This window comes from Alligator mississippiensis, chromosome 2 (assembly GCF_030867095.1).
Source record: "Alligator mississippiensis isolate rAllMis1 chromosome 2, rAllMis1, whole genome shotgun sequence".
Classification (NCBI taxonomy): Eukaryota; Metazoa; Chordata; order Crocodylia; family Alligatoridae; genus Alligator; species Alligator mississippiensis.
In genome coordinates this window covers 239,284,686-239,309,190 of record NC_081825.1, presented here as the reverse complement: position 1 = coordinate 239,309,190, position 24,505 = coordinate 239,284,686, and the positions used below count along the sequence as shown (strand labels likewise).

Genomic DNA, 24,505 nt, shown 5'->3' with positions numbered 1-24,505 from the left:
TACAATTATCATCATCCTATTCAGGGGAAATATGATTCTTACCAATATCTTCCACTTTGCATCCCCTTCCTTTCCTCAAAGAATAGCTGCAAGCTCTTCCAGCCAAGCATGCTTATAATCCAAAGGTGACCTGAAAAAAACTCTCCTTCTTCCCCAGGGCAATGAGAAGGGCTCTATCTCTGAACTTCTCATTCTCCACCATGCTATATGCAGTATCCACTCACAAATAGGCCTCTTTTTATGTATCATTTGTGCATGCGTCCACTGCTTCAAAAGGAGGCACCCGTGCTATTCTCCAAGAAGATATAGTTCCAAGGAGCTGAGCAAAATAACTTCAGCATAAAACCAGACAGCAGCCTTGAGAAGAGCTTGTACCAGCTCTCTCTCTCTCTCAAAGAACTGTTTTGGTAGTTTTGGTATTGCTCACTTCATACATATTTGTGTTCACTCACTGTCACTGCATCTAGTCACAGAAAGCCTTGGTTTCCTAACTTTATCTCCGAGGCCCCAACACAAAACAAATATCTGAACATCGTATTCTCTTGTGCTTAAGTCTTACGCTAAGTGCCTCTGTATATGAACAGAAACTCACAGCCAATTATTATTCACCAATATTACGGCTTTCTGAACAGGAAACTTTGTCCAGTACTCAACCTAAATGCTTATTTAAATTTCACTGGGATATTCCTCACATTATACCTCCTTCAACAACCCCTCTCTTCCTCCACAAGCTTTAACCTTTCAGACACTTGACTATGTTCCACATCTTAGTCACTGTTAAGACAATTAATAAATATTTAACTCTTCTAGCCTTTCCCTACAAATCAGTCCCTTGAGCAATGTGACTGTTTTTCTTACCTTGTCAAACTACTTTCAGCTGCTCATTTTTGTTTGTATAGCGTGCATCCCAGGACTAAGCATATCAGAAGCAAGATCTTGCTACTTCTGAACTTAGAGGGTTCTCCTTACCACTTTGTTTTATCTTTAGCCAAAACCCCCAACTGTTGAGCATAAACAACCCTACTAATGTCACCCGTACAGCATACTTAGATACAGGCCCTCCCCTCCCCCACAGCCAAGCTCATATTCAAGTGGAGTTCCTAGTAACAAGCCAATACTAACCTTGCTGACCAGGCTTTTGTGGATTTGGGCGATACTGTTGATGAGGAAAAGAAGAGCAGTAATGAAGGGAAAAGGTGACTTTGAGCCAGCTAAACTCATAGGGGGTTTGCCTCCAGTACAACTCAAAGATACAATGCTGCAGACAGATTCTGGTGCCGGGGAACAAGACAAGGGATTGCATAGAGCAGAACACGGCCTGTGTGAATAAAGACAGATCAGATCAACAGCACTCATTACACTGACAGCTTTCATGGCAAATTACACATTAAAAGCTCCCACCTCAGAAACATCTGTACAATCAACTGTAGCCACAGAGCCTTTCAAGGTTTGTGAGTACACAGTCTCTAGCATCACAAAGCTCCTCAGTAGAGCAGTTAACCACTATTTCAATACAAATTAACACATGTTGGCTCTAACAAATTTCAGTCTTTTGATTAACTGGCCACAAATTTCAGGAACATCAAGGAGACCAAACTCTTATACTGTGCTACTCTTATACTGTGCTCTTATTCAAAACTACTGGACCACAGATAACCAAAGAAACCAAAGCTTTTCCACACACAGACCTAATCCAAATCACCAGCATTGGCCAATAAGAACATTTAAAATGAAAATAGCTATATAAAGAGTAAAAAGCCAACCCTGCATCTAAAAGACTGGAGTGTATTAAAACATAGGAGTTTTCAGTGTCCTTTTACACATCCATGTTGTGCAAGAAGTGTTGAAATTCAGGATTCTCTCACCAGATTCTCTCATTTTATCTCTTAAAATAGATCTCTGCCTGTAGGACTTTATTAAGAAAGGCTCTTTGTACATTGCCAACCATGCCAGACTGACAGGTCATGAGTACACTGAAAGATATACTCAAAGGGAATGGCTAAGCTTTGCACTTGTACAATAAAAAAGAGCAGCCAGTCACCTAACCTTCAGTAACTGTGGGTCTGGTGTATAGGTGCCCAGTAGCGTAACAAGGGGTGGGTGAGCAGGGTACCAGCACTGGGCACCAATTTAGAGGGGGCACCACTGGTCTAGCTGCAGCAGCAAGAGTCAGGGTGGGCAGGCTGTACCATGGCAGTACAAGCCAGGAATTTTGGAGTCCCTGAGGCAAATAAGATTTTCCCCCACCCACCACCAACCCCTCTCCTTCCAATCTCCAACAGAGTTTTTTCCAGGGCACAAACCTTGCTAGTTGCACCTCTGCAGGTGCCTCAGGCACAACAAGATCACAATCTTTTAAATTAAAAGCAGATACTAGGGTATGTCCTTCACTATGCTATAGCCAAGAACACAAAGGTCAGGGCAATCAAAACCATTCTCTAGTTCCTCTACTCAAAAAAATAATGGGGAAGGAGGGCAGGTCATGGTTTATGTGGACAGCAAAGGGCCACACAGTTACTAGAGAGTAACTGTTCTTTCTTTAAAGGGTTGCCTACATGCATTCCACTTTGGTGATCCACAAGCAGGACACTTGAAACAAGGAGTGGGTGCCTTTGAGTCTACTGTGGATATGTCAGTCTCCACTCTCTTGCTGGGAAGAGGCCGAGAGAAAAGCACTAAGCTGCATACACGTGGAGGGACCTTCCACTGATCTAATGAAGACAGGGTTCCATCAGGAACAATATGTCCATGTCATGTCTGGTGAGTAAACACACCAAAATAAACCACCTAAGCATGCAGTGCAGCTGCAGTCTGACACACGTTAGACGGGTCATTTTGTGAGGTTCTCAGTCACAGAACTGTTCCCCTTCCCCCATTTCTGAGCATGTCACATAGTTCAGAAATGAGACTGCAGGTAGCTTGTCAACCTGCTTAGTTCCCTGGCTTGGTATGGTTTTTACCTGAGCAGATCCCACATGCTGTGCAAGGCTGGCTGGCTAAGGAGAGGCAGCAGCACCTCAGATGTCAAATGCTCCAGTTCCTCCAAGCAATCGATTGGATTTAGTGACGGCTGCAGAAAACATGGGATGGGGGAGGGGACAAAAAAAAGATATGTATGGAGGCAGTCAGAAAAAAAGTGAACAGTCTCTTTGACCAATCTCTCCTCAGGGAAGAGACTGCTTCACTTGCCTTTCTTCCCTTTTGTTTAAGAGCCCTTTTCCTGCACACACATTTCACACAGTGATAATACTATGGATTAGAGTAGGTATCTACAGGTAAATAAACCTCCCCCAGCTCCAGAGACATCCCCACATATTGGCCTGTCCATTAACCACAAAGAAACTAAGCGAGGCTACCTGGGTTCATAAACAAAGGCCTGGGATTACAACACAAGAAAAGGCTAATGACTGCTCTGGGAATTTTCAACAGTGTTATCCAGGATGCCAGCAGAATCAGCAGCATACAGCAAGATCAGCTAAGCCACTGAGACCAAACTAAAAAATACCACGTAGGAGCAGTGCATGGAGAACTTCATACTGTGAATCTAAGGTTTTAGTGGATCCTTTCCTCACTAAGACATGCTCAAAAGTTATGAGAATATACCAAAGAGTATACTCCTTTTTATTTTGCCAGAATGCAATTTGATTCAGCCCACAAGAAGCGAGTGAAAACCCTCTCCAGAAAGAGGCTCGACTTATAATTTCAAGCTAAGCAGACATGCTGCCATCCTCAGTTCTGGATTTTAGGATAGGAATGGCCTGAGGAATTCTGGATAACCACTATCCTAGGGTTACTACATGGGTAGATTTTTTTTTACCTTCTAATTCCCACACTTTGTAAATATTTTTAACATAGTAGTAGTATGCTACTGAGGTAAAGCCACCTTTGTATCAGCACACCCCCCTCTCACAATATTTTTCTTTTTTGAATTTAGAATTCAAAAATCTAAAAAGTGATTGGCACCATCCAGTCTTCCTTGGATATTCACAGAAGTCCAGTAATAAATATTAGGCTTTAAGCTGCTAGAGTCACTAGTTCAAACCCAGCACCTACGTAGCACTAGATCAAAGTTGTTTCTCTCTCTTGGCTCCTTGGGGCTACTTGACAAGAGCTAGCAGTCCCCATGGAGCTGCTTGTGGGCCAGCTTCTACATCACCACAACTAGTGGTGAAGCGTGCTTATTTCGGGAAGTCTCAGAAGAGGCAGAAAGGTCTCAATTGTCAGACACACAAAATTATCCCCCACCCTCAGAGATGGTTCTTCCAGGTCAGGGCTGAGGCATGTTGGCAGGGTAGTGCAAGAAAGCTTAGGTTTGGGTGCCAATGACGCATCGATTCTGGGGATAGATATAACATGTCAGCCTTCACTTTCATAAGCCTGACACTTTTCACCTTCAGAAAATTCTGCTTAAAGATGGCCATATACCATGCTGATCATTGGGTTCCTGTTTCTATCTGCTATCCAAAGTCCTGATAAGACAAACACACACATTGTCACTGTTCAGACGCTTCAAAGTCAGACAGGAAAATATTCAAGAACTATATGTGGTCACTACAATCTGCAACGGATACTGAGTATTAAGCATGCTAATTGCTTGCGTTTTAGATGCTGTCCAGCCCCGATTTCAGGACTGGTAATCAGAATCCAGCTTTCAGTGCCCTGTTGGTTAGAGTTCTATCTTCTCTTGTTTCAACCGATTCAGGCTGGACATAAGGAAGAACTTCTTTACTGTCCGAGCTCCCAAGGTTTGGAATAGACTGCCACTGGAGGCAGTTCAAGCACCCACTTTGAACGCCTTCAAGACACATTTGGATGCTTATCTTGCTGGGATCCTATGATCCCTGCTGACTTCCTGCCCATGGGGCAGGGGGCTAGACTCAATGATCCTCCGTGGTCCCTTGCAGCCCAAATGTCTATGAAATCTATGAAGCTCTCACTTAGGAATTAAGAAGGTGTTTTTATTTTTGTTTTTTTAGGGGTGGGGTTTCAAAGGCCTTACCTGTTGGCTGCAAACACTATAATAAACTCCTAAGTAGATGACATATGCTGTTGTAAGAGGCTGTAGAGCCTGCCAAGTTTCTAGTTGGGATATTTCCTGGAAAGATCTCCTCAGACTGGTCTCAAGGAAAGGTCGCAGGCCTGACACATGACTCCAGGTCACTGGTGGAGGCGGAATCTGCTCCCCATCTTCTGGGCCACTGTTACAATATAACAGAAGGTGAAATGGCAAAGGGGAATTTTTCTGCAAGAGTTGGATTCTTCAAACATTATGATTAAAAATACGTTTCCACTGCATTCAGTCTCACAGAGAAAGGGCACAGAAGGATAGCCACTAGGGAAAAACATCAATTCACCAAGATACTTCAAGACAGTCCAGCCAAATTGATCTCTGAACATATACAGTCATTATATGAGCCTGTCCCTTTAGTCACAGCATTTTTAACTGCTTCTACACACTGAGCAGATGCTTTTATGGAAACATCGGCAACGGTTTCTAAGAATTCTCTCTAACCAATTCAAAACCTGGCAGTGTACTTCAAAGGTTTTAACCCGTTACCTTGCACTTACCTACTGCATCTCACCTGCCGTCCCCCAGTTTGCAAAGATCAGAGTGGAGCTCCTCACTTTCTTGCAACAAAAATAATTGTGTTTTCAGCAAATTCCATTGTCTACTTCATCCTCCCAGGAGTGATAAAGATTAAGATACTGGACTCAATATTGATCCCTTGGGAATCATGTTATTAACTCTGTTCCAGTATGAGAATTAGCTACTTACTCCCACTCTGCCTTATAGAAAAGAAGGGGAAATAGACAGCAAGAGTCTGATACTTACTACAATAAGTGAGAGTGGTAAAGAATACACAGGAGCGAGGAAGAAACATTAAACTCACACAATAAACCTTACTGAAAAGTCTCAGGTGGGAGATGAATCACAGGAGAGGGGATAGTGTTAACAGGTTTGCTTTATTCGTGTTGTGGAACTTGAATATATCTTAAAGGTGTTTTATACCCAAAGAATTTGTGAACGAGAATACTTTAAAGTGACATTGTCAAATTAGCTCTGTATACCCAATTACTTCAGCTGCAAGATGTGCTTCCCTCTATTGCTGAAAGACTGAATAGTGAAGAGATTTCTAAAATATATTTTGCTTTCCACCATTCATGCCAGGTCCTTTTGATGCCTTGCTCAGTTCAGACAATGAAACAAGGCAGGGAAGTTTCACTCTGTTCCTGCATCCTGGGTTCCTGGTTCAGCATTGTTTTATTTGAGTCTCCACTGTTTAAAGGGAGTGATTAAACCCAATAAAGGTCCTCACACCAGCTTTTCATTCACATAAAAATCATCAAGGAAAGAGGACTATTTGCACTGAGTTTTTACGATGCGGTGCAAAGGTCTTTTATTAGCTACATCTGTTTCTCCTCACTCCTCCCTCTCACATTTGTTATTTTTAAAACTGTAATCGATGATTGCCAGTGGAAAATTATTTCTGCACAAGGTGACCTTCAGGATGGAGAAGCAAGGGACAGTATCCTGGTCCGCATTGGGAAACTACTTTAGTGATGCACTTTTTATATTCAGTTGGCTTAAACACAGAAGTATCAGACAGAAGATATATTTGCTTCATTACTAATTTGGACATACATTCCCCAACACAAGTTACTGTTTCTCTCCTTTTCCATGTCACATCAAATGCTCTGGCTAACCTGCTTAAGCCTATTCTCTTGGTAGGGTGTTCTCATGCATGTCCATGTACACATACACAGAAAGCCATGAGCTCCTCAGCAGAATTACCATACCAGCTGAGGACACCCTTATGGCCAGAGATCCTGTTGTCTCCTTTGTATTTCGCACTGACAAGATGCTAAAGGAAATCCCTACGAAATATGATTGCTAAGAGGACGCTGTCACTGTTTGAACATAAACTATACAAAATGAAAGAGGGCAAAGAAAGGAGAGATAGAATAAAGGAGAAACAACATCAGTGTTTCCAAGAGGACACCGAGACAATGCAAGAGGATGACAGAAACGGTAGGGTCTACCTGTTTAGCTGGGCCTGCAGCTCTGCTGTGCAGCTTGCTGTCTGAGTCACATGGGTAAGCAGAGTGATCACAGCTGCTGCTCGCTGGATAGAAAGCTGAAACATGGGGCTGTTTTCCTGGGAACTGCTTTGTAGGTGAGGTAGGGACTGGAGAATCCTCACCAACATGGGATAGAGATCCCTGCAGGTGGTGACAGAAGAAATGAAAGGGTAAACGGGAGAACAAAAGAACAAAGTGGAACACCATCCCAAGCTCTGCAGATTGAGACCCACCCCTCTATTAGCTCAAGGTACTTCCAAGACTGAAGTGGATGGTGTCCTAATAAAACAAAGTTTTTGCGTCACATCCACTGCTTTGGTATTTAAGGAGCTAAATAGTACAGGCGATCCTCGCCATTCGTGGGGGATACGTTCTCGTATCCCCTGATAATAGCGAAATCCGCAAATAAGGCATTGTGTTCATTAACGCCATCTACGTTCGTGAACTCAGTGCCCACAGCATCTGGGGAGGGGGCATTCTGTCTACACTGCTTTTAGTGTGCATGCTGCTGCTTGATGGACCACTGCAAGCTCTTTCTCAAGGCTGCAGAGGCTTATACCTGGGTACGTTACAAAAACCATGCTGCCAAATGTCATGAATGCAATGGATCACTCAGATTACAGAAAGAATCTGCATCCAGCAATGAAAAAGGGAACTAAACAGGGAAAACTCAAGGAATAATCTGGAGACTTTAAAATGTGGCTATTGCAGAATCACAACCAATACCAATTAAGCACTAGACAGGAAAATCTGATACAGCTGTCAGAGCAGCAGATAGTATGTTCCAATTGTTAAATGCGAATGAGCCAAGAACAATTCAAATGTAACAAAACCCTTCAACTGTAAACCTGGATGAAGCAGTGTTAAAGGTGGAGCAGCTTCGTTACATTTGAATCATTCTTAGCTCATTCACACACAAAAATTAGAAGCTGCAGCTCTTTTTGAAAGAGTTTCAAATGTACTTGTGTTCACACCTAGAAAAGCAGCAACAGGATGCTAATAATTAAATAAGGAATATCACAGAAGGTCAGAAAAAATTAAGGACACAACATGCAAGTCGCTGGATGCTGAGGTTTCACTGGATCATGAGGAAGGGAAACTCCACAAATCCCTGCTTTTACCCCTCAGAAAAAGAAGTTCACTGTCTTCATTAAAAGGACACCCCATTTGGGTTTGGCCCATACCTATAAAGATCACAAGCCTGACCATATCCAGCAGCCACTGCCCATAGCCGAAAAGCCTCAGTGCTTAGCCTGATGGCTTCTTCTCTCTGGAGAGGAAGGTCTTGAGGATCCTCAGCTATAAACCGGCTCAGACGACTTTTTAGCTCAAATTTATTAAGCTGCAAAGAATAAGCAGACAATGAAGTAAACAATTCTTGAGACTTGGATCACAAGAGCCTCATAGTCCTATTCAGCCCAGTCTAAACTTCCCTCAAAATCACTGTAACATTCATATCTAAATCCTTCTTTTGTTCAATATTAAGGTTCCATTTCCAAAGAATCAATACACGATAAACGGACGCTAGGATCATATCGCTAGGGGTAACTGGAAGCAACCGACTGTCAGACTCTTAACAGTCTATAGCAGTGGTCTCGAACCATTTTAAGTAGATCACCTTTAGCATTTAAAAGCAACCCAAGTTCTACTGTGTGCCACCCCCTCCTCCACAACCCAGCAGGTAAACCTGTGGGGAGGGAAGGGGGGGGCAGATCAAGGCAGAGGGAGAAAAAATTATTTGGGGGTGCACCTCCCCAGCAGGTTAAGTCCCACCAGGCCACAGCCCACTCAACTTGCCCCTGCTCCTGCCTCTGCAGCACTGTCCCTCACCGCAGGGGCCTTGATCTCGCCCCTGCCCCTTCCCCACAGACTGATCTGCTAGGCTGGAGCATGCACATGCATGCATGAGGGCACTCAGCCCCACACCCCAGCCTTGGATTGACTCCAAGAGGCTCCGAGATCTACCACAAGAGCTCCGAGATCTACCCCAAGAGCTCCAAGATCTACCAGTGGATCAAGATCCACTAACTGGTGACTACTGGTCCACAGCAACTGGTTATTCTTTTATTTTTTTTAATTTTTTTTAACCCATTCATAAGTCAACCTTGAATACAAAGTGAACTATTTTTTTTTTGTACTGAGTGGCTGTCAGTACATTTTAGTTTTTTTAACCATAGAAAAGTAGCTCTGGAAGGCATCTCAGGCGGTCATCTATTTCAATCCCCTGCTTGAAGGAAACTATCTGTATCTAAGCCTTCTTAGGCATGTGTTGTCTCTACCCCTTTCTTAAAAATGTCAGGAACAACCCTCACACACACAACTACCAGACAGTGTTGAAAATATCAAAATCACCTTTTACTTGCCACAGATAAAGCAAGGGGATGAGGGCACTATCAATAACCTGCCACTGAAAGGAGGAAGTAGCTTGTTAAAACATGATCAAGACATGCAAGGAATAGGCTGATATCCCCTGCTACAGAAGTAGGCAAAAACCATCCACAGTCCATGCTGACCTGACCATGGGGTAAAATTCCTTCCTGATTTCAAATGTGGTAATCAGTCTGACCATAAACAATGCCCTCTAGCCAGGAAATGGAATGCTTCACATCCGCTCAGCTACTTTACTGGATGATGGAATTCCACTTTCTTTAGAAATGTTCTGGCTTAGTGAACAGTAATGTTCCTCAGCCTTCACAGACTCTGAGGATAAGTTACTCCCTTTAACTACTGGATATTTGTGCTTAAACAGAAAAGGTCTAAGGTGTGGGAAAAAGGAAGCAAATCTTCTAGGGGAAGGACATGTTATATTCTGTATATCATGACTATTTCTTTGTGATACATGGACATGCTATAGAGCATTTAAATTCAAGTTCATACAGAGCAATGTGAAAATGAATGTACTAATGTATCAAGCCACCGATTTTTAAGTGACCTCTGCAGATCACGGGACAAAGCATGACATTTCGAATGCTAAGACTTTTCATGCTGTTTTCATGGCTTGATGGTCTGAAACCTAAATGCTTGCAACATGCCACACTAGGATGCTCCAAGTAACAGGACTGACACTAGGGTAGATGAGCATGGGATACAGTGAGAGCTCTGAAAAGAGCTAGCCTTCAGAGTTTAGATTTGTACATGCTTGAGAATACATGGATACACACACACCATTATTAGTCCATTACTCACATACATAATACTTCATTTTATTGCATACAGGTTAGAGTTCTCTTGCTGAAAAGGGCAATTTCCTCGATGGCGATTTATTAGGTGCTATTAAAAATGCTACATTCAAAACAGTTGGAGGACACAGAGATGGAGTCTTACTCTGCTCCTATTTGAAATGCTTTTCTGCCACTGCAATGACATGGTAGTGATGTTGTCTGTGTCTCCCCTGCTCTTCTGTGGTTTGTTCTCGCAACATAGCTGTGGAGTTGAAAAGGCCAATTTTTTAGCCTCTTGGGATAAGTGATCACCTGTGATCACAGGGAACTGGATTCAATGGCCCGTGAGGACCTTTTCAGTCCTAGGTTCCTGGAGCCATTATTCCTCTTCATTGTGAAGTTGGATCTGAATCAGCCTGCTAGAAACAACTCTATCTACCCCCAAGCTTTGGTGAAGTTTAGATCCAATTCTGCAGTTTAGATCCATGGCTAATTCTTCCTCTACCTTTGTGAAGAAAAGCAGGCACAAAGAACCAGGGCTTCTGCCTGTGTCCCTTGTGGCCACAAAAGCAATGCCAAGTCACAATCACTTACCAGTCTGGCTGTTGCATTCCTGCCTCCAGATGCCAGGACTCTAATGAACTTCATGGCAGTGGCGCAAGCTACTCCATGAAGGCTGATAAGCAGCTGCCCTGGTTCAGCCACCTGGGGATCCCACCAGGTAGGGAGAAACTCTCTAACAATGGTCTCAATCAGCCGAGGACAGTCCAGAAGCTGCAGAAAACAGCAAATAGCAGAGACAACCACTCAGTAGGGGAAGCAGTTCAAGCAATCAGATGGTTAGCAGAAGCAAACATATCACAAGTATATTGAAAGTCTCCCTCTCCTCTCTCCATTTCTTGCTCCTTCCTCTGTGAGCCCCTGCACAGCTGGACTGTTACCTGAATGCATGCTTCAGAGGAGTGCCTTGCTACACGGGTGAGAATATCCAGAATGTCCAGCACCACTGAGGGGACGGGTCGCACTACCTCAAGGATGTACCTCAGCCGGTGAAGGATTCGGGTCTTCAAAAGTCCCTGGAAGACAAAGGGGGGAAAAAAAGCCTCTTTATATTCCTAACACTTACTCTGGACAAACTGTTTCTCCTGAAGCCATTGGGAGGTGGGGGGAAATCCTTTTTCGTTTTTGAGGAAAAGGATTTTAAATCACCTTTTAGAGTCACCAGCATGGAGGCAAACAAGTAAAAAAAAACTGTGGCTAAGGGCCCTGCCACATGTTCAAATTAAAGGCGATTATAAATCAGGTATACAGTTGTTGCATGTTTTCAAGCACTAACTTTGTAGCTAGTTGCCTCGTTTTATAACTGGATGGACATTTTTATAGCATGGTAATTACTTTGTACATGTCGCTGGTCTAAATTTATTGTGTAATTAACCAGTTAATTATGTAATATATGTACTGTTTGGCAGACTCCAATCTTCCATTCTGGTTCAGATCAGTTTAAAGGAAAACCAAACCCTCCTGCTTCAGGATACCACTGAGCAATGAGGAATAGGAAAAAACTTTCCCCATAACAGACGGATATGAAATGATGTGCCTGAAAAGGTTCTAGCATCTCTTCCTGAACCATAAAGGACCAGTAACTGGTCCAGCTAGCCCAGTACATGGTCTCTATCAGTGGCTGGTATCAGATGTCAGAGGCAAATGAAAGAAGCGGAGAATGGACAATTACCTCCTTTTTGTAGGTACAAAAATGGAGACACAGACAGAGATGAGGTGCCTTTTTCAGGGATAAACAGTAGGAAGACAGTCAGTGGCAGAGCCAGGAAGCAAAGTTCAATTTACAGGAATAGGTTCATTCATTTCTGGATACTGGTATTAGGAATTTCCTATTTATTTCTTGGAGTATATTAAAATCTTGGTACAGTAATTTGTTCTGGCATTTAATAAAAACACATACAATAAGAATAGGAAGATCCAACTCTTAAATGTTAAAGAGTTGACTAAAAAAAGCCCCTTAACTTCCACATGAAGCAGTATCTTTTGCTTTCTCCTCACACAGGAATACAGCCCTTATGGTTTGGATTGTTTTGTTTGTTTACAGACCTACTAAACCATTAAACTCTCTGTTATTGTAGCAGGAGACCTGTCGTTATGTTACACAGATGGCCAGGATCACAGCAGCACCAGGGCTGTTCTAGGAATTAATGTGCATTTTAGATGCATCAAAGTATTCAGAAAGAGGTTTCACAAATCAAGTGTGTCATTACATGTTGCAATTCAGCAGCCTGTGAAATGGGCATCTAGCTCATTAAAGATCAGAACTGCCTAGTGCAGATCTTTTCTCAAAAGCCTCTGCCAGTCAGTGCCACAATCCCAGGCTTGGCTGAGTTCAGCGTGTTTTTAAAAAATTGCTTTGGTTTAAACTTCCCTCCTGCCAAACACCCTTGGTTATCTACTTGTATCAGCCAAAAAACAGGTGTTGACTGGATGTTTACACTGCAGGACATTAGAGAACTTTATCCTAAGTCTCCCCTGACCTCAGGACTCGCAATGAAAGATTCAAAACCAAAGAAGTGTATTTCGGGGATCTGGCTATTATACTGACCTGTAAGTTTAGCTTCCTGAATTCTAAACCAGAAGATGATTTCTCCTCAGCTTTGATCCCAGGTTCTATTATTACTGTATTTCAGGGGTGGGCAATTATTTGGGCCCACGGGCTACATAGGGAGTTCTGCTGCGCTGGGTCAGCACCCTGTTTTCCCCCTGCAACAGCTCACCAAAACTCCCTATGTGGGATGGGGCCACGGGTGGGCAGGGAGCAGTGTTCAGGAGTGGGATGAGCAGGCAGGCCAGCACCATGAGGTAGGGTCGCAGGGTGGTGACAGCTCAGGCAGAGCTGTAATCCACTGCCTGCATGCTCCTGCAACAGGTGCGGGTTCCATGGGCAGGGTCATGCGGGGAGCAGATCATGGTTTTGCCCTGGCCCCTCACTGTCACCACCCCAAGATGCCTGTGCCTGACCTTGGCCATCTGTTCTCACCTGTGCCTGACCCCTACTTCCTGCACCCCCCGCTCCTGCTACTTACCTTCCACTTCTCTGCTCTGGTTCCAGGGCAGTTAGCAGCAGTTGCCCTGGCCTAGCCCAGTTGGGCAGAAGCAGTAGCAGCAGCTCTGGGCCCAGCCAGGTCAAGGCTGGAGGGGCCAAAGCTGGAGCTGGAACAGAAAATACATGGGGGAGGAAGGATAGGGACAGCGAGCACTGTTTCCTCTGTGCTCTGCCCAAGCCACACAGGCAGGTCACCCCTACATGCCCTCCCACCCACACAAGCCATCCCACCTGCCCTGGGCCTGTACTTGAATCTAAGACAAGCTTTTGTACCCCATGTTGTGGGAAAGAGGGGCCCTCATCTTGGATTCAAGTAAATATGGTAAACATTTGGGTTACACTGCAGTTAGGAACCTATGTGACCACAGCAAACAAAATGGTTGTGCTAGTATCACTTGGAAAGATCACTTTAAAATAACAAAACTGACTGTATTCTTAGGTCTCAACTTGGAGATAAAGCAAATCAAATGGCAATACACATTGACATTGTAGGGATTTAACTGCAAAATGCAAATATAAAGAGGAAAGTAGGTGGTTTCAACTTAGGTGATATGCAGCATCAGTAAAGATGACACCTTGGTCACTGATGCTGCAGAAACACCCACTAGAATGCACTGTACCAATCCAGCTATGTAGAGCTTGCTCTAGCTTCAATTCCCTGCATACACATACACACCCTCTCTTGTGAAGATCTCTAACCATTAGAGGATGCGTATACTGCCATTCTGAATACAAAGTGAATGAGCCTAACCCACTCAAGTCTGTATGCAACAATTTAGAAAATCTGAAGGGAAAAGAAAAAGAAAATTCAGAGATGCACTTGTCTCTATTTCCTACACTCTGGTTCAAGAACATTGTATGACATATTGGTCATCAATCAAACCACAACCTTAACAGGAAAAACTACTTCTCCAATAACGAATGGCAGCAACACAACACCAAAAAGCCAGAGCATAGTTCTGACCACTTGTTAAAAGTATCCTACTTGGTAAAAGCTTTACCAGGACTGTACACAGCCTTACTATACAGCAAATGTTTCTCTGGAGAGATTCTGGCCAGAGCTTTGGCTTTACCTTTATGACATCATACTGGGCCACGTCTGGATCTGGTTTGTTTTCATTATTTGACTTTTTTCCTGGACTCTTTTCCATCATTTCTTCTTCTTCCTCCTCCTCTTCCTCCTCATTAGGGATGAAGGGAAACATAGCCATCCCCTGGTACCATGAGAAAGTCCAGTCAAGGTACTTCTGTTAAGAAAAGAAAAGCAGCTGTAATAGATTTTGAGGAAGAAAGGCTGGAAAAGGGAAATATTTTTAAAAGTGCTTTGAAATACAAATCAACTGACCCAAAGATAGGAACAAGAAATTGTGGCATGTTTACAAAGCTCGCATCTCAGATGAGAGCACCTAGTGATGCCACCCACTGAAATAAAAGCATTTTAAATAAGGAGCAAGAGAGTGATTAATTGCTTGTCTAGTGACTGAGCACAGGAAGTCAGTTTTCTTGGTCCTATTCTTGTCTCTCACAGTGTTGACCATCGGTAGGTGACCTAAAATAGCACTGTTAATAATCATTACTAAATGGGCTCTTTAATGTTTTTTGTTGACTTTTTGAACCTCTCAAGGTGGGCAATGAAAACACTAGAGAGTTTTCATCTCAGGTTCTAAACAACGCTGCTATATTCGGTCTTCCAGCACTGCACGGAAAGTGTTACATCCACACCAAAAAATGTGTTTTTTTTTTCCAAATGAAAACTGAGTTTGAGGCTTGTACTACTTGATGATTTCTACCCTTTTGATTTCTATGACTTAGTTGGTCAGTCAGTCAGTCAAACGACATTAATTGCTGGTCTCACAAGGTGATGACTGAGCTGGGTACTTGTTTGTAAGTGCTTGAAAAACCTTGGGTGAAAGTCACTATAGCGCAAACTATTAACAGGCGCAAAAAAAGTAATGGGGAAAAAGGTAAAGTTCAAAGGTCGATGACATGGTTACAAATGAGAGGAGGTCTGGAGAGTGGAGACTTCAGGAAATTGGTATTCCATTCTCCTTACATTTAGGAGTCAAAAAGTTCTAGATAAAGGAAAACATAACCGAGACCCCAGAAAAAATGTGTGTAGGGATAACAGAAACTGACCCAAAAGCATGAAGAGGGAACTAGAGAAAATGGAGGAAGGAAAGGATCTAGTATGCCAACTGTGCTGGGAGAAGGCACAATGGGGAAGGCATACGGCTGCCAATCCACAGGCTGAAACAGTAGCAACACAATAAAAAGCTGGATGCCACTGAATTCACAAGTCAAATTTAAATAAAATTAATACAAATAATCTGGCTAAATAGGGGGCATGAATTATATGGACTGTGCAATTGCCAAGAATGGAGACTCTCAGTAGTCTTGAGCTAAATGTAAGGAAAGGTAGAAATAGTCTGAACGCTAGGAAAACATTTTGTCCAATGAAATCTATTAGATAGAGAAAAAGACTCCCATGGGAGAGCAGAAGCTCTTCTGCTTACAGTTGGGCTGAACAAAGTATGAAAACAGTACTGTGTTGGTGTTAATGCTTGGTTGACCACCAAAACCTGGTCCAAGTGACTTACTTGGTCTTTTCTTTGCAATTCCCACACCCAAGTCAGAATCAATCCAGCATGGAAATCTCTTTCTCTCTCACCTCATCATCAGGAGACACCAGCAGTGCATGGAGGGCATGGATGGAAGCTGCAATTACATTATCCACTGGGTCATCCAAGGAGAAGCGCAGCAAGAAGAGGAATCCAGCATCAAGCAGCAAGCGCAGAACACTACCTTTCAGGGAGGAGACAAACTCCCCTGCCTTGGCCTGAAAGACATGCCATCCACCTTCTCAGTGTCAAGGATAATAAGACATGTAAGGTACATGGAAACACACCTTAAATTGCTACTTATATTAGAAGTACAGGAAGCAGAGGCAATCCGAGCAGGGTGCAGGGCCTAAGGGCAAATCAGCTCATGCGGGGCCCTGCCTCCACTCCAATCATGGACCTGAAGAAGCTGTTGTTGCCAACGGCGCGGGGGGGATGACGACATGGACAACCAAGCAGTTGAATGCACCGCCGCTGCTCCGCCTAGCTCCACGGGGCCCCCCAAAGCGTGGGACCTGGAGAGGTCGCCCTGATTCACACACCCTGCCCGGGATGGCCCTGACAGGAAGAGCAAGAAAATGCTTCATCTTTTATTTCTTATTCCTTTCCCTTCATTTTGGTAGGTGAACAACTCCTTTTTCCTCACCCCAAAGAACAAATCTTTTGGTTGAGTGTAAACAAGGGGAAAACTATCTTCAAATTGACTCTCTACTGGTACATAAGCATCAAGAGATTTAGTCATTTTAAATCTTTCGTAAGATCTAGAAGAGGAAACAAATAGCATCATAATGACATTCACAAATGATGCAAATTCTGGACCTACCATCTCCTGACCCAACCAGTCCAACATCATTATATTATAACTTCTGTGCGTCATGCACTGTAGGAGGAAACATGAGCACTTTCCCTAGAAATTAGGTAAGCAGGTGTGCTGCTTTCCATTAAAGCAGACATTCATTTCGCCTTCTGGTGCTGGCAATGTTGCTTTATGAGTAGGATGGTTCATTCTCACCTCCCACAGAACAAGCATGTCACCGAGTTGGCTCAGGCAACAGAAGTGAAAGGGTCAGCGCATCAACAACAGGTTTTTTTCACACACTGACAACAAAACAGCTTAATGCAGATGAAGCTCTGGACCCACCTCCCTTCCCCCAACCCCCCCAAGTAGGAAATATGACCCTACTAAACAGCCCTTTTGAACAACTTCTAAATATACTTGATGCTCAGTTCTCCCATAGTCAAGCTCTCCTGAGCTTCAGGTCTGGTCCAGTCCCCACAGAGGTTAGAGCAGCCATGCATCCACAGCCACCCAGTTGGGTAGGAAGGAAAACTGAGCCAGGAGTTGGTCCTGCCAACTAGACACCACTAAGGAGCTCCCCTTCCTAAGGGAAATCCTCTGCTGAAGATGCCTGGCTAACGTCTACTTGATTTGTGCTGCTCGAACAGAGGAGAACGAGCATATCATACCCAGGACTCTGTGCCCTGATACTACCAGGAGTATAAATAAGAGGGAAATTTCCACACACTGTTTGCTCACCTTTTGAACAATACAGCCCAGTACCTGCAGTGCCAGCGTCCTCTGCTGAATGACCTGACTGCGAGACAAATGGAAGAGCTCTTGGAGGGAGTAGCCAGCCCTCTAAACAGGGGAAAAAGAAAAACGAACAAACACAGACAAACCAACAACAGATAAAATAAGCTATTTAAAGCACAGATCATTCCAAAAATGTTATGTAGCACGTGGGACTAACTGCACTGCAAAGTTGTGAGTAATGCTTTATGCAAATTACTGAAGAGATTCTACCTCATGTAACCAGTTACAGACAGTCTATATCTTTATAGGTAAAACAGTGTGCAGGTGAAGATGTTCATTTTCTTTTGCAACTAGCTATACTGTCAAAAGGTGAAAGCATTAATGAAGTTTAAGAAAAAAAACTTTTGCATCTTCAAAAAACAACAAGTTAAATCAATTTATTATGACTTCTCCTCTGGAGTCCTTACCGAACAGAGAGTCATTTGCCTATGAACTCTTAAGTGTCCATACTAGAAAGCCTTGATACAAAAAGAATCTTGAGAATTAAACCTGGAAATTCAAGTAATATTCTTCTCTTGACATTTCCTCTTTATTCTGGTCTGTACTTACTTCTGCTTCTTCTCCATGATGATGTAGACCCAAATGAGTAGGTAAGTCTATATCTGGAGGAATCAAGTCTCCCTTCAAACTAAACCTGGCTAGCATTCCCTGAGAGAAGAGAGAGCAGAGAGAGAGAGAGATTACTTTTACTGCCTTCCACTCCCATCCACCTCCTAAATCCTACTTCCTCAAAAGAGTTATATGCTCTTGGCTCACAAATTTCCCAAAACCTAAACTCACAGGCTGCTTACAAACATGAAAAAAAACCCCCACACACAAAACAAAACAGCACTTTAAGATCGGTACACCCCTGCATCAAGCACAGCACACGCCCAGAAGAGGCATTGCATTAGCTGGACCTGGCTTGTCCAACAATCTGTATAGATCAGCTCCTTCAACAGAGCTTGTTGGCACTTTTATCTAATAGCTGATTGAATCAGCTATTCCATAAAAAAGTGCTAAAAAGCCCTGCTGAAGGGCCCAATCTATACAGACACTGGGAAATTGGGTCAAACTAACATGCTGCCTCTTTCAGTAAAGTGCAGGGGGGGGGGGTGTCCCCTCGTCTGACAGTACCCACAAAGTCCAGTTACTTTTCTTGATCCTACTTAGCCTTCTTTCTTAACTTTAAGAGTTTTTCCCCAAATATTCCAGTTCCCATAAACTTCCATTTCCCAGACATCTCAAAATCATTAGAAACTGAATTCCTACCTCAACTCCAGATTAATCCCCATTTATCTGTACACAGTACCATGGAAGAGCTAAAACAGGATGAATACAGTAACCAGATTCTCATGTTACATGAAACAAATTAGTCTCCCCCATGAAAGATTTGGAGAAATGCCACTGTTGGCATCACTTAGCTTGAAGAACAGAAGACTCACTTCCCAGCACTATTAGTCTTTGAAGACTTCACAAACACGAACCACACATCCCACAAACAACCAAAATAAGAAAAATAACACTTTCTATTTTCTGAACCTTTTTAGTTCTCCTCTGACGGGGATGGGGCAGATCCTTCATCCACTCCAACTTCTCAAACTCCACATTATCCATGTGGACCCATTCCTTCTTGGGCTTCACAGGAAGGTCATCTTTTGAAAGGTAAGAAAAAAACAGAAGCATTACCCTTCCTCGGCATAAAGGCAAACACTGTTACAACATGGTTCTGAGAGTACTTAAAATACAGGTTTCATATACAGTAAGAAGAAACCATCTACAAATTGACTCTTTGTCGGTGCATAAACCTCAGAAGATTTACAGGGGTGTAGGTTGTAGCCGTGTAGGTCTAAGGACATTCGATTTACCCAAAGAACCTTGTCTGCCTCTCTCTTTTATAAAAAAGATATATCTATCTACAAAAGAGATCAGATTTACCCAAAAACCCTTGTCTGTCAAAAGATTTAATCTTTCACAAGATATAAGAAAGGAAATAAACAGCATTGTAATAGTATTCACAGATTATGCTGGGTGGTCCCCTCACCTGTGACATGTAATTGGAGCCTCAATTAACTGCAGACAAAGGTATGAGAGAAAGCTATCACATGCTGGCTGGGAACAGATGAGATAACAAGTATTTGCCATCCCTAGATTCTATCAGAGAAACCATATGCGCTCATACGTTATGGCTACGCAGCTGGAGCAAGCACTTTGACCAGAAGACTGAGGGCTTACCAAAAGAGAAGGAACACAGTTTTATGAGAACAAAACAAGATTGAGACTTGAAGATGTTGTTTACGAGGTTGCTGCTAAACCTGATGCCCTGGAGGCTCAAGGAACAATGGGTCACATGGAATTCTCATTTCCTGCGGATTTGACCTGAAACCTAACATGTTCCTTTTCTGGCTTATTAACCTTCAAAAAAAGCTTCCATAGTTTCTAGGATGCAGCCACACACTCATGATCAATGTAGAACTGACTCAGGCAACGAACCAAGCACAGAGCTATCTACCCCAGCCAGAAAACTGTTCCACACAGCTCCAGCCAAAGGCTCAGCGTGAATTCTAATTGAAGAAAAAAGCGTCTGAAATGTAAGAGGGGATTGTTTGTGGGTGGGGTGTGAAACAAGAGGAAGTAAAATCAGCAGAAAACTGAAATCTATTGACATTTCTAATTCAACAATTTGTTTTCTCCCTCTCTATTAATCACTAAGTTGATAGGGTTGATTTAATCGCACTATGAATAGGATTATGAATGCTACTGACAGACTCTAACATTACAATCTTGTCAACAGGAAAAGACGAATATATATTCCAAGGCATCAATCAGCAGATTGTTCAATTACTGAGAAATCCCTTTACAGAAACACAAGCTGGCAGTTTGAATGCAGCATATGTGCAGAACTTTTCCAGCCTTACAATACATTAAGGGTTACAAAGCTCTCTCGTTCTCTCCCCTCATCCCCTCCCAGCTCCCCTTTCCAGAGCCAAGAGGTATATTTTTGTCTGATGGGATTACAAAAGGCTGGGCAAACAGCTCAGCATCAACTTGGTTACAAACTGAAGCCTTTTACCTAATGGAGGAGGAAGTTTTCACCCTACTTTAGAACGGAACCCAACTGTCCTCTCCCCATGGAATTCAGAATTAGCACTCCCACTGCTTTACTCGCAGTGGATTTACTTTATGGCATCAGCAGTAGCAACTTCCTAATGCTAAATGCTAATGCAAAATTAATACTTTACATCCCCTGCTAAGCATGACATGCTGCATGCATAACCCCAGGCAGCTGGGAATGCCTCACTGATTTTTATAATTGCTCTCCTGCTCTTCCTCTCTTTGCTGTATCAAGTCTTCTACAGAAACTCCCTTTTCTATTCCAATTTGGTCTTCTAAGAAGAAGACAGGACCTCCCCCTCCTACACCCCTCCCAAGATGTGAACTCCTGAATATCATACTAATCCCAAGAGCTTCTTACAACCTTGGTTAACCTTTAAAGATCCCAATACTGAACACCAAATTTCTGCTAGTGCCTGGCATGAAGGTGGGAAAAAACCTGGGCTACATAATAGGATGCTCCTATGCACTCAATTATTCTGAAATTGAAGAGCTAAAAATAACCCTTTTGATTATGGCTGATGGAAGTCAAGAACCAGAGAGAAATAAAACTGTTACAGAAAAACAAGCTGAAGAACTGCAGGGTGAGGGTTTTCCTTCAGCAGAAACTAATCAGTTTTCCTTCCCCTAACCTTCCTCCCCACATGCACACACACCTCTCTCTTCAAGGAAATGGCAAATGCTGTTGTTATCTCACCAAAACACGCTGCTGAAATCCAGGAGCGATTCAAAGATCTCATTAGGCAGCCTGCACACTGCACGGGAGCACAAAGAACACATCAGAAGAGATCAAGAGATGGAGACAGCAAGGGAAGAACTTAAAACAGGAAAAGTAGGCTAGCGAGGGAGAGATAAACAACTAGGGCTGAGGAAAGGGAGAAAACACTGGCAATGTGATGGAGAAAGGTAAAAGAGGGGAAAAAGGGGAGGAGGAGGGGGCTGGGAATAGACGCCCAAGGGAAAAGAGCTGCTATTGTCTAAGTGAATGCAACACTAAAATAAAGGTCCTGGACCTGCCTCTTTATCAAGATGACAGGGGTAACATGCAGCAGCTGCACAAGCTTCCCCACAGTATTGTAACATTAACCTACGGCAAGCAGGTATTTCAGTCTCCATGCTCATTCATGTCTTCTTGCAGTATGGCTGGAAGTAATGGCACAAATGTGCTAATCCTTTGCCTGTCCACTATAACCTCAGCGGAGACCCACCAATTCAAGTGAAATAGGAATAGGCATTAGAACCAAAGAGGACTGGTGGGCTCACAAATCCAATAACAGCACAATGGGCCTGCACACCACCTCTGCTGAGGTTAAGGTTGTCCTGGGCTGAGACGAAGTTCAGGGTACCTACTCTGTGCTGGCAGTCCGGCAGCTCCAGGCATCATCACCTTCCTCCTAACCTTGCTGGCCGCTCGCTGCCTTTTACAAGCAATGGAGAGAAATGACTAGGAGTAGAGAAGACAGAGATTTACTCCAACCTCCATTTCCATATCTCCTTTCTACAGGGAAAAGGAAGAAAAGGAGACTTGCCCCCCTTCCTTTCTGTGAAAGGAAGGAAAACCGAGACTTTACAAATGCCCTCATCGCCACACAGAAGAGAAAAGGTAAAGGATCTTTTGTGGGGTATGGACAGAAGAAAGGAATGGATGTACTGGATGGTGGGGAATCAGGAATAAAAGATAAGGTAGCATTATGGGATATGCCTTAAAGCACCACTTAAAGAGAAGCCCACAGCAGTGGGCCAAAAGAACCTAATTCCAAAATATCCGCTGACCTAGAGGGGTAAACATCTCAGTGGGAACCTGTGGAAGAAGCTGTAGGGGAGCTGGAGGCCCCATTGGATGTCCCGTGGGGGCACTTGAGAGGCCCCTGGCTGAGCCTCTGTAATAAGACCAGTGGGATGGAGGCCTAGCAAAGGTCTGGGGACAGCATCCCTCTTAATTTATTATCCATCAAGGTGTGGTAGGCCAGACAGTGGAGTGCCCCAGGGGTGGCCATCCCTGTGACTCCGATGCATTTCAGAAACTCATGTTGCTAGGATCATCATTTACACCAAGAAACTGCATCCCTGCCCTAGGACCTTCACCTCTCCATTTGATCTTCAAGAACCAGCCTTTGTAATGCAAAATAAAGGAAACCAGGAAAAGCATGCTTCCCTTACCTCATTCACATCACAGAAGAGTGAAGAAGCTCAGGGAATAAAATGCTTTTCTTCTTGCAAATTTCAGACCCACTTCTGACATTTCATGCTGGTCTTTATAACAGCACAGTTTATGTAGAATACCACCCATTTAATCAAGCTTAGCTGTTTCTTTCAAACCCAAAATTTGACACACTTAAGAACCTCCCGCCAAACTCAAATTTGGGCAATTAACACACTACCACAGAACTCCATGCCAGCACGATTCAGAAGCCAGGCAAGCCTTGCCACAGAATTTGGTCATCAAGCACAAGTTTTGCTACCTGTGATTCCCGTTCCAGTGTCCTTTTCAACCCTTGTGGTCTCCTCCATGTCTGACCTCTCCATGGAAGAAGCTTCCACAGTTTCCTCTGCACCATGCTGCAACTCAGGCCCAGAGTCTTGGCGTCCAGGTTCCTCTGGTCCCTCCTGTTCTGTGATTAATTCTTTCTTCTCACCTCCATCAGCTACATGTTTTGATTTTAAGAAAGCAACTAAATTGGGATCTGTGAAAAATGAGACAGAACAGTGACATTAACTCTCAAATTACTTGTTCAGTCCAGCTCCTATAGTTCTTCCCAGGTCCAAACACCCTTATTTCTTTGGCTATTTGCCAAATCACTTGCCAAATCTTCTCAAACTGCCCCCCACTCACTGCTTTAGAACTTCTTGATCATGTAAGTTTGGCAAAACTGGGTGCAGAGGTGATAAATGGACAGAATTGATAAATGTCAAGGCAAAGCAGTGACCTAAACTATTTATTTTCCCAAAATGCAAATGTAAACTGTCATTTTTTCCCTTGGTTACTAAAAAGGGGGTTATACATTAGGGAGAAAATTCTGCTCTCTTGTCCATGAGGCAACCTCAGATCTGGCTTTCTACCCCCTTCCTAGCACATCGTTATGAGCATTACATGAATACAAAGAACAGAGCATCATAATAAGAATTGCCCATCTTCTAATGAACGAGCCACAATAAAACTTCAGTTCAAATTCTGAGTCCTAATTGAGGGACTTCTTATTCTGTTTGGACTAGCTGATTATCCCTCTTAACTATGGTTCACTCAGCTCCCAGAGAATAAAAATGGATGCTCTCTTCATGATTTGGAGTAGGAGGAAGGTGTCTGGAGGAAAGAACTTTTTGTGGCTTAAATAGAGGTCAGTCAAGAGATCCCAGCTCTATTCCAATCTCTGCTATGGACTCACCATGTAGGCTTTTGCAAGGCCCCTCACCTCTGTAAAATGGGGACTGTAACAGTCATGTTCCTTTTAGGAGTGTGGCAAGATTCAACTCCCTGTATGCTTGTAAGTACAGAGATTGCCCCATAGAAGGTAGCAGAGATGGAAGAACTCATTATTAGAAAACAGCCATAACACTAGTTACTGTACTTAGCCAAATCAAAGATGACTGAATTTAAGATGACTCCCCAATAATTAGATTCTATACATGGAAAAATTGTTTTAGTTCTCCATGTATAAAATCAAATTATTGAAGGGTGTCAAATGTGTACCCCCCACCACTGCAGAATGGAAAGCAGTGGCACGGAGCAGGTGGTGGGGGAAACAGTAAGTGGGGGTTAAGTGGCCTGACCCCTGCCCCTTGACCCCCGCAAACACCTTTCCCCCTGCAGCCTGTCCCCTCCATCACTCGTCCCCCTGCTCCCTGTCCCCCA

General features: G+C 43.4%; 1 protein-coding gene across 3 annotated transcripts in view; it reads right to left on the bottom strand.

Annotated features, from left to right (window-relative positions):
- The window catches only part of RPAP1 (RNA polymerase II associated protein 1), a 168,682-nt gene that overhangs the window by 126,570 nt on the left and 17,607 nt on the right, over positions 1-24,505 (bottom strand). For all 3 annotated transcript variants that reach the window (XM_059722972.1, XM_006265379.4, XM_059722973.1), the window contains exons 7-19: positions 23,118-23,339; positions 19,084-19,196; positions 18,112-18,210; positions 17,506-17,607; positions 16,019-16,186; positions 14,424-14,597; positions 11,183-11,317; positions 10,836-11,015; positions 8,265-8,422; positions 7,042-7,221; positions 5,000-5,198; positions 2,961-3,070; positions 1,123-1,318 (exon numbers count right to left, since the gene is read on the bottom strand). In XM_059722972.1, coding sequence (XP_059578955.1) covers positions 1,123-1,318; positions 2,961-3,070; positions 5,000-5,198; positions 7,042-7,221; positions 8,265-8,422; positions 10,836-11,015; positions 11,183-11,317; positions 14,424-14,597; positions 16,019-16,186; positions 17,506-17,607; positions 18,112-18,210; positions 19,084-19,196; positions 23,118-23,339 — 2,036 coding nt within the window. The remainder of the gene's footprint in view (positions 1-1,122; positions 1,319-2,960; positions 3,071-4,999; positions 5,199-7,041; positions 7,222-8,264; positions 8,423-10,835; positions 11,016-11,182; positions 11,318-14,423; positions 14,598-16,018; positions 16,187-17,505; positions 17,608-18,111; positions 18,211-19,083; positions 19,197-23,117; positions 23,340-24,505) is intronic.